Here is an 11,136-nt window from a genome sequence, read left to right as displayed (position 1 = left end):
TTTTTTTGTCTTAAAGCTTTGGTTAATAATTATTCTTTTTATATAGATATTGTAAGTTCCCCCATGCTCTTGTGAATGTTTATGGTATTTTGTTGAACAAAAATGTCGGTAAGCATTAAAAGACGGTCATAGCCTACATATAAGTGATCTCTGGTCTGGCCATAGTTCAGTGTGCTGATTCTTTATGATGCAGAGATACAAAGTCCTATTATTTAGCACACAATATTTTGAACATCCTCTTAAAGTCCCAGTGAAGTGCTTTGAAACTGACAGCATTATTCAGTGTGTTGACGTAATTTCCACTGAAACAGGAAGACAGGGCGGGGCATATCGAACAGCCCCTCCCCTTTTTTTAAACAGCCAATAGCGTTTAGTTTATATCACAGTTCAGCCAGAGCTGTTGAGTTCATTAAAGCCGCAGTTTCCTCCTAATCTCCTCCATATCTCTTTATAATACAGCATTCTGTGCAGAACTCAAACGGGTCTGATACGCTTTCTGTTCTGCGACTCGCTCATATGATCCGCTCTGTGTGTCGTGTCTCTGGACCGAAGCTGTGGAGGTTCACGTGACACTAACGACAAACCAGACTTCATTCGCACCAATGGAAAGCATATTTACACTGTCTGAATCGTTCCCTATCCCCTATATAGTGCGCTATGTGTTATTCACCACGTATAAAACAGTAAATATGTGAACAAATAACCAATTTCAGCTGCAGCGTCTGTTTATAATGTAGGGGGCGGAGCTTCAGATTCTAGAGAGCATTTGATTGGACAGAATATCTAATGAGAAGCTGAAGTGCATCGATGTCATCAAAATCACTGATCCATATTGGCAGAAAGTGAAACGAAGTTCTGAATGAATCATCTAAATATGATTTTTGAACAAACAGTAAGGCTAACATATTCATACTAAAAGCCAAAAAACTAATTTTGATTTCATGTGTGTTATGTAGCGTGTAGCCTATCTAGTAGAAACTGGGTTATCCTGCAGTTGTTGTCTTAGTTTAGATGGTGATGTGTGATTATGTAAAGTTGTAAGTGCACTCGGCCTCTTATTTATTGCTCTCTCGCTCAATACGATATAATTATTATTATTATTATTATTTCACACAATCCACAACAGTCAATTCTCACGATCAACATCCTGACATGGGAACGTTATTAAGAGAGCTTATATAATACAGCCTTCCTTCAGGCCCGTCCCTGAGGATTTAGATTTGACTGAAATGTAAGGAATAGTTACAGTAATAATGTAAGGCAGAACAGTGTGAACAGGGACTGGCTCTTGCAGTGCTCGTACAACTGTAAATAAAACCGACATCAGTAACGCAGTGTTTTACACAATGTTTAATTTGTTCATTGATAAGTTGCACAGCAAAAAGTCTTAATATATGTTCAGCTTTTATTGCTTCCATGGCATCGACAGCTGGCAGACACTGTCAGCGACTGCTAATGATTTAATGCATTGATTTATATTCCATTTAAAAGCATTGAAAGAATTGCAGATACAAGGCTTGAATGATAGGTCTAGAAAAGGCATTGTTGGCCACTCAATAAGCTGAAATATGTACAGGAATCACTTTATTTCAAGACATATACAGATATTAAAGCTAACAAACTACAGTATAATGTTAATCTAAATTCATTTATCCATTACTGTATTAAAAAAAAGACCCTCCGCGCCCTCTAGTGGTGGACAGAGCTCAACACAACCGCAAAACCTCAACCAAGATGATGTAAATGTCAAACAATAAAATGATCCGACACAGTTAGTGAAAAACACAACGCACTGCACACTTCTACGGCCTCCTACATGCGTTTAGTAAAAGAAGAAGAATCAACAGTTTCATCCATAAAAATAAAAAAGAAAGAAAGTACACTTGTTAATGCCTGATGAAGTACAGTATTTACATTTCGACACTGAAAATATTACTAATGTACAATTTTAGTGTTTGCTACATTTACATAATCTCCCACACACTCAGACCGGAGTGAAATATGTACACATTCGGGTACAATTGCATCATGGATCTGTTTAAGCTATTAAAATAATTTGCGAATAATAAAAAAATCTGCTATTTACAAATTCCACAAACCTTTGGCTGACCTCAGCAATCAACACATGCTGTTTTAAATAGAAGTTTTAGTTTTTTTCCAGGACTGCTGTCACATACTTGGTCTTTCGCTCTCATGCAAAGGAGCTGTTTATATATATATATATAAAGGATTTGCAGGCTTTATTTCCCCCGGTTCACCGGCTCTCCGATCAGCTCGGGACACTTCTCCTCCCCCTTGGCGATTCGGTCGCACTTGTGCAGCAGGTCGTAGTTGATCTTGTCTGTAATGACGCTGTCCTGCTTGTACTGAGGATGTTTGGACACAAACTCCCTCATCCACTTCGCCATAGTCATCAGCTCACCTGAGAAAAACACAACAACGTCAAAGCGAATATGAGCAAAATCATCCAAATAATCAATCTGCAAAAAAAATTATCACTAGTTTATCTGAAGTGTGTCATTCTTAAAGTACAATAAGAATATATGTACACTACCGTTCAAAAGTTTGGGGTCAGTAAGATTTTTTATGTTTTTAAAAGAAGTCTCTTCTGCTCACCAAGGCTGCATTTATTTGATAAAAAAAAAAAAAAAAAAAACAGTAATATTGTGAAATATTATGACAATTTAAAATGACTGTTTTCTATTTTAATATATTTTAAAGTGTAATTTGTTCCTGTGATCAAAGCTGAATTTTCAGCATCATTACTCCAGTCTTCAGTGTCACATGATCCTTCAGAAATCAGTATAACATGATGATTTGATGATCAAGAAACATTTATGATTATTATCAATATTGAAAACAGTTGTGTGTAAAAGAATCAGAATTCTTTGATGAATAGAAAGTTCAAAAGAACAGCATTTATTTGAAATAGAATATTTTCTAACATTATAAATGTCTTTACTGTAACTTTTGATCAGTTTAACTCATCCTTGATGAATAAAAGTATTGATTTATTTTATTTCTTTCCCCCAAAAATAAAATTCAAATTCTTACTGACCCCAAACTTCTGAACGGTGGTGTTTAATGTTACAAAAGCTTTAGATTTTAGATAAATGCTGTTCTTTTGAACTTTCTATTCATCAAAGCATCATGAAATACAAATGTAAAAAACTGTTTTCAACATTAATAATCATAAATGAGCATCAAATCATCATATTATACTGATTTCTGAAGGATCATGTGACACTGAAGACTGGAGTAATGATGCTGAAAATTCAGCTTTGATCACAGGAATAAATTACACTTTACTGTATATTCACATAGAAAACAGCTGTTTTACACTGTAATAATATTTCACAATATTACTGTTTTTGTTTGTATTTTTAATCAAATAAATGCAGCCTTGGTGAGCAGAAGAGACTTCTTTTAAAAACCTTACTGACCCCAAACTCTTGAACGGTAGTGTACAATGTCAGTAGTAGTGTTGTCAAATAAAAAAAAAAGACTAAATTACTTTTACAATGAAAAGTGTCCAGCGTTTGATTACTTTCATTACTGTAGTTCTTCTCAGCGAGTAGTTTAGCCGTGCTTATTTCAGTTCACTCTTAATTCGGTTGTATTTATTTGTGCTATCGTTTACAATTTGTTTATTTGTTCTTATTTTATTATTTTTTATTTATCTGGATTGTTCTATTTACGTTTTTTTTTTTTTTTTTTTTTGGGAAATGTAGTTTAACGCTTCAAATATAGCCTCCCTTGTTCTGTGTGTAAGATATTACAACAAAAGTACGACAATGCTAGTCGGTAGTATATGTAGATGAACAACGTTCACTCGTTCTCTGTGTTACTGGGCCGAGAAATGCATGTTTATGTGTCAGCTAAAGTCCGCTGGATGATGACACTGTTGACTTGCATGAGAACAGCAGGGTCTGCCAGTTTTCCCTCCGTTTGGACTAAAACACTGTTTGTGATCGTCCAGTTTGAAATGTTGACTAGAAACAGGTTTTTTTTCCCGTATTTATGATGATTTGCAACCTTTAGTGATCTTCACTGAAACTGAACGTAACTCGCTGCTAAACATTTACTCAGAGTTCTTGCACCCGGGAACGATACTGCTCTAAAATGACTATAGTGAGTGTTTGCTAAGAAGTATTTCCTACTAAAGCAAGGCGATATTTGACTGATTTGATTTTAAAAAGGGAAAACAACAGCCTTTTCCCAATTTTTTCCGCCTTTCTACTCTATCCACCTTATTCCTGACGATCTCACTGCGTGTTGAATTATGGGAGGCACTTCCGGTTTGGGGAACTTCCATTCAAAAAGGATGAAACGAATCATTTTCATACGGTTAAAGCTTACAAATAAAGCTGATCGTCAGTTTGACCGGATGCGCTGTCAGTTTCCCTTCATGATTTATTTTCAGACATCGTGAGAATAACGTTATACTTGGTATTTTAAATGTTATAACAATCTATCAATATCTACAGCAAGAGCTCTTTTCAGTCGCTGCTTCTTTTCCTCGTGATTATTTTCTTTTTTCCCTTTACAATCCGCTGTAAAAGTATGAAAAAGGTCAACATATCCTGCACATTTGTGGACTGTTCTCCCGAATTTAATTTATGATATATTCCATTAATAATTCACTGGAATGCACAAAGAATCTCTCGTTATTCTCCTCAAATCCTCACGTCTGTTTCCAGGTTTGTTTTCACAGGTAAATGCAATTTATAATCTGACAAAATGACGGAAATCACTTTGAAATAGAGTCACGTAATGCTGAAGTTAATGAACATTTTTGATTAACGCAACATAAGTTACATAATACAGATATACAGTATATATCCGTTATTGCTGTGGAAAGACTCGCGGGTGATTTGATCTGTTGAAATCACTTGTTGATGCTTTTACACTTTTAAATGTCCTTTTAATGTTGGATGGCTGAAGGGTGAGTAGATTAATGTCATCTCATTGTGACACTTTAAACGTGTTTATAGAGCGAGCCTTTAACTGATTGTTTACAGCTTAACGGAAGTTACACCCATAATTCACACAAAGCATCATGGGGTGCAGGAATAAGGTGGACAGGCAGTCAAGTTTTATTGAAAGCCCATTTTGCCAGCAGTTCAGAACCCCTTTAACCGTTAGAAACTACACATGATTGTACAGAAAAAACTAAAACAGTGGTTGAAAAAAAACTAAAAACACACTATCTTAAATAAATAAATCAGCACAAGTTAAAAACTCTAAATGGATAGCACACAGAACTGAAACCATCTATAACACAACCTGCATTGATTGTGGAAACACTGCACTGTAATTAACATGTGCATACCAGAGGCGCGCTTCTTAATGAGTTTCAGATAGTTGAGGATCGTGCACCGCGTGTCGACGTCCACCTCCATGTTCTCCAGGTAGCTGTTCAACATCGGGATCAGCCCGTGAAACACCCCTTCCTGAACACAACACACACATCAAACAGAAGAACACACTTAAAGATGAGTGAAACACACACACACACATCAAACAGAGGAACACACTTAAAGGGGTGCTATAATGCCCTTTTCACAAGATGTAAAATAAGTCTCTGATGAATCTCCCCAGAGTGTGTGTGAAGTTTTAGCTCAAAATACCCCACAGATATTTTTATATAGCATGTTAAAATTGTCACTTTTTGAGGGTGAGCAAAAACTCCTCATTTTGTGTTTGTCGCTTTAAATGCAAATGAGCTGCTGCTCCCAGCACAGGGGGCGGAGCTTCAAGAGCTCGTGTCCTTTTACCTCACACACACACACACACACACACACACACACACACACTCTGAACATTTAAAAAATGTTTAGCCTTTTATGTTCAAACCGGAGTCAGAAAGATGGAGAGACTCAAGAAGAAGTGACAACATGTAGAAGCAACAGGACATTTCTGAATGGTTAGTTGATGAATTTATGAAGCTGATGTGTAGTTATCTTCTAGTCACTGATTAGCATATTCTGTCATGATAATCTATAAATCGTGTTCAGGGGGCGGGGTTTATGTAAATTCTAGGGTTGGTGATGTCACTAAAATAAAAAATATCTCCCTTTGCTCTGAACTTTGAGCGCCGTAACTTTGCAGATGTTGTTTATGCTCAAACAGCAACATTACACACTAACTACAGTTAGAAAAGTCAAATCATAATCAACCACCCCCTTAAAAACGGTTGGAGAGCAGAGAAACACACACCTTCCCGTTGATGATGGTGTCGATGCTCATCAGTGTGAACTCTTCCCCGTCACTGGCGTCGCTCTCCACCCCGTTCTGAGCCGCGGACGGCGGGTCCAACACTGGGTTACAGCCTGGAGATAATCACAATCATGCATTAATTCTTTAACTCAGACCTGCAAACTCACGAGAGGTGAACAAGCTGACATGTTTCTGAAGTAAACGGCTGTGGGGGGTTCTGGGGGTTCAGGAGAAAATGCGTGCGATTCTGATTAAGACTAGCTTATTCACTATATGTGACCCTGGACCACAAAAACAGTCACATGGGTCAATATTTTGAAATTGATATTTATGCATCATCTGAAAGCTGAATAAATAATATTTCCACTGATGTATGGTTTGTTAGGATAGACAATATTTGGCTGAGATACAACTATAGAAAATCTGGAATCTGAGGGAACATTGAGAAAATCTCCTTTAAAGTTGTTCATTTATGTTGGCGATTGTGCCGCATTCACTCACAAAAATAAATGTTTTATATCTTTACGGTAGGAAATGTGCAAAATATCTTCATGGAACATGATCTTTACTTAATATCCTAATGATTTTTGGCATAAAAGAAAAATGGATAATTTTGACCCATACAACGTATTGTCGGCTATTGCCACAGATATACCCGTGCGACTCGAGACTGGTGACGTGATCCAGGGTCACATATATGCTTTAGACATGTAAAACATCAGCATTTCACTTCATTATTAGGCGCTTTAATAACAGAATTGCGTATATGTGACATCATTGGTGTGATTATGTAAACGAACTGGTGAATCAGGGTTTTTTTTTTTTTAACCAGTTCATTGAAACAAACTGTCCGAAAGAACCAGTTCACGGAAGAGAATCAGACTTCCCATCACTATGTAATTATAGATGTCGTTACAGAAATTAACTACATGCAGATAATGTTAAATACATGTTTTTATATTGTACTTGTATGTACACAAGTGCACTGAAGCATATAATTCATTTAAATGTGTTCATAGTAGTTAAAGACACTTAATATACAGTAAACGTGGACCCAGCATGCACTGTCACTAATGTCACATGAGTTCAGTTGTGCCTTTATAACACTGATATAAATGATAATGACCTCCGTTTAACTTTACCGTCAACTAACCTTTAAAGACGTCCTTCCGAAAATAAAACATGCCTTCTTGCACGGCATTTCGCTTCTGGGCAACTTTCATATTTTCATCGACCTAAACCAGAAGAGTTGCAAAAAATTACAAAAATACACATGTCTTGCATGCAGATTTCTACTTTTAAGAACATGCTCAGTATCTCTGCCAGTTAAAATCATGCCTAGAATCACACTTTTCTGCTGTGCATAAATCAGTTAAAATGCTAAACGTGTAAAACACACACACACACACACACACACACACACACACACACACACACACACACACACACACACACCTTTGATAATGGAATGAGGAAATCCAGCTTATAGGACAAGATCACACGGGTGAGAAGAACGATGAATACGACATAAGCAGAGTTCTCAAAATCTGTCAGTTGGACCTGTAAAAAAAATAAAATAAAATTGGTGTTACGTAATTATGCATTTCAAAACAAACCCAAAAATTTCACATACAATAGGGTGAATTTCACAATATCGGTCAAGATCATGTCATGTCATATTTCTGGATGGATGGATGGAGTCTGTGTTGACAGCATGTTGTGCTATTGCATTTGGTATGAAATATTGAAGCTCATAAATAAGTGTTTTGGCACAGCCGGCCGAGTGGCGATACGCTCTGTTCTGTAATCGGGTTTTAATATTGGCATGTTTCGACGAACACGCTGGGACTGTTTTCCTCATAACAGTGGAGAGAACTTAAAATACTCCGTCGTTTTTTTGTCGTACATATTAGAGGAAGACATCATTAGAAACTGTAAAGGGTATCTTTTTATTTTTATACTCTCATTATAACAACAAAACGTGAGTCCCACCCCAGCTGGTGAACAGAACCAATCAGAGCTGAGGCGGCAGTGCCTGAAGTTAACGATGAACTACCGTCTACAGTCTGCCGGGGACTGTCACTCTTCATCATCGGCGCGCACCACAATCGACCGAATGATTACGTGGTCAAAATTCCTGTGTTTTTACACTTTTGTAAATAGAGTTCAAAAATGTACGCATTGTATAGTGCACCGGACCTGCCGGCTGATGATGTATTTTATTACATCAAGAAAACACGAATACAACACACTGCACTTGGATGTATACATCTATTAGCTTTATTTAATAATATATTACCAGTTCCATATTATCTTTATTAAAAAATAAGACAATAAATGGTTTTATTTTTTAAATTTGACTGCATTCTTGTCAATGTCTAAATGTTTACTTTTTGATTTATGAATTATAACAGACTGATGGGGGGGGAAACGTAATGCTTTTGTAAAATAAAGAAAAAACAAGCACACACAAACAAGCTTTATGCCGTCATCGTCTCCTTTCTGGAGCGCGTCACAAAAATCAGAACCGAAACTTTCTGTATACAAGCCTCATTCACCGTAAGAATTACATAGAAAGCTTGAAATGTGAAATTTAAATAACCAATTTAAATAGAAATCAATTATGTAATCCAATATGAAACCAACGAGAGGTTCAGAGGTTTATAATGTGTAAGAGCGATGAGAAAAGGACAAGGCATTAGAGCAGTGTTTCCCAAATCCAGTGGCACGCTATATAAAAATATAACAAAGCTGCACAAACATGCATTGCTTCAAATGGCATATAAATCTTGATATTAGGCTATATTAAAAGTAGTACTCGCATTTAATGTGAAACTCAAGCTTAAGTCAGGTAGAAACTAGGGCTGGGGGAATTAACGCGTTAATCTTTGCGATTAATTTGAGATGTTTAACGCACCAAAAAAAAAGAAAAAAAAAAAGTGCAATTGACGCAACACCTTTTTTTTTTTGCCTCGTTTTAATGACTTCCTGTTGCGACTGCTATTGAAAAGGCTGAAAATATGCCGTCCCGCCCCTCCGTGTTCGGCGATCAGGTTTCATTCTCGCGCAGCTTGTTTAGTAACTTCACGAGCGTGTCTTTTCCGCTCCGTGTGTGCGCCGTTCTCTTTGTTCCGTGTGTGTGTGTGTGTGTGTCGGCGCGCTGCGCTCTCTGCTCAATGTTCCGCTCCGTGTGCACCGTTCTCTTTGTTCCGTGTGTGTGTGTGTGTGTGTGGGCGCGCTGCGCTCTCTGCTCAATGTTCCGCTCCGTGTTTGCGCTGCGCGTTCTGCTCTGTCGTTCACGGCCCAGACGCTCCAGTCATGTAGCGATCACGCACTGGAAAAGCAAAGTCCGCTCAAATAACGTGTAATTTCTCAGTAGTAGATTCTGTTTGCTGAGCTGCTATAGCCATGATAAATGGGCAAATTGGTCAAATGACCTGCTCTGATCACATGCTCTGGTAATAATAGCTTTGTATGACTATACTTTACTTTGATAATTAGTCAAAAAATAAATCTGTCAAATCTGAGTATGTTGCATAGAACTGAATGAAGAATAATATATTGATATATTGATGTTTAATATTTTAAGGCGAGACACTACAGGTGAATAGGGTAAATTTTTTAACTAGCAGATATCACCATGAAACTTTCCCAGTTGATTACCTACATTAAGATGAGAAAAAAATGTATTACAAGTTTTCTGTAATTGAATGTTTAAATATGCAAATCAGGCAATATCTAATCAAATATGCACTAATTTGCATATATTTTAAAAAACGATATCTGAGTATTGGATAAAGCCAGGTTAAAAATTATTTTTTCATTGTGTTCACATATTAGATGGGAAAAAAATTACAGAGGGATTTATGGATATCTACTTTTGTTATCCTGTAAATCAGAAAATACTGTCAATAGCCTTAAAAAAATGATTTTCGCCATGTTTTTTGGAATAAAATGTTATATAAATCAGGCTAGGAATAATATATTTACAAATCCCTCTGTAAATGTCTTCATAATATAACTAGGTACAAGTCTGGAAAGCTTGGTGTATATAGGTGCTACTGAAGTGGAGATTTCGTCCTTGGAGTATGAGAGAAAAGTCATTTTGAGAAAACGGGCTTTAAAGATTTTTCATCAGCCAATGAGATTGCGCATTCAGCCCTTTTACTTTCACGATTGGTTGCTGATAGAAAGGAAATGACCATATTTGGATCCGACAGGATTGTACACAACAGAGAGAGCTTCCTAACGGTGCTTCTGATGACAGGCTGACGGCAGAGATCGCGGAGCAGCACGTTGATTAAGAACGCCAACTTTTGTTGAATTTATGAGAAATCTACAGACGCAAACAGACAAAGTGTAATAAAATAAAGACCTAAATGTGTATTTCGGACTTTTTTTCAACACAAGTCTGAAAGAAGACATGTTATTGAAGACAAATATCCCCAAATCTCAAAATTGACCAGTAAAAAAAAAACGATGTTTTTGCCTGCCGTGTCTCGCCTTAATATAGGGCTATTTTCTGTCCAATTTGTGTGGACATTTTTCTTTTTTTCTCCTTTTTATGTGTGTTTAATTTAATGAGTGATTTTACATTTAAATATTGATGATTACAAGCTTGGGGGAAATGCGATTAATTGCGATTAATCACAGCAAATTGTGCGATTAATTCGTTAATTTTTTTTACTCGATTCCCAGCCCTAGTAGAAACACAATAAGTATGATGTTGCTGGGGATGATAACACAATACATTTATTTGTAGCATTTATTTTTAAATATTTTTTGTGAATTTGATAATTTTCCACGGCACACCTGACAACATACTACCAAAATAGTGGTTGGGAAACACTGCATTAGAGTGAAATCTGGCTCTACTTGATAAACTAAAACGTAAAAATGGATTAAAATATTCCATGG

General features: G+C 36.6%; 1 protein-coding gene across 1 annotated transcript in view; it reads right to left on the bottom strand.

The window, feature by feature from the left end:
- Positions 1-1,335: 1,335 nt before the first annotated feature.
- The window catches only part of gclc (glutamate-cysteine ligase, catalytic subunit), a 37,091-nt gene continuing 27,290 nt past the window's right edge, over positions 1,336-11,136 (bottom strand). The window contains exons 12-16 of the mRNA XM_084391451.1: positions 7,675-7,779; positions 7,373-7,454; positions 6,220-6,332; positions 5,333-5,453; positions 1,336-2,422 (exon numbers count right to left, since the gene is read on the bottom strand). Of these exons, the coding sequence (XP_084247577.1) occupies positions 2,241-2,422; positions 5,333-5,453; positions 6,220-6,332; positions 7,373-7,454; positions 7,675-7,779 (603 nt within the window). The 3' untranslated portion in view covers positions 1,336-2,240. The remainder of the gene's footprint in view (positions 2,423-5,332; positions 5,454-6,219; positions 6,333-7,372; positions 7,455-7,674; positions 7,780-11,136) is intronic.

The sequence above is a fragment of the Rutilus rutilus genome, assembly GCF_951802725.1.
Source record: "Rutilus rutilus genome assembly, chromosome: 20".
In the NCBI taxonomy this organism is placed as follows: Eukaryota; Metazoa; Chordata; class Actinopteri; order Cypriniformes; family Leuciscidae; genus Rutilus; species Rutilus rutilus.
Note: the sequence above shows the minus strand (reverse complement) of the source record. Positions and strands in the feature narration are given on the sequence as shown.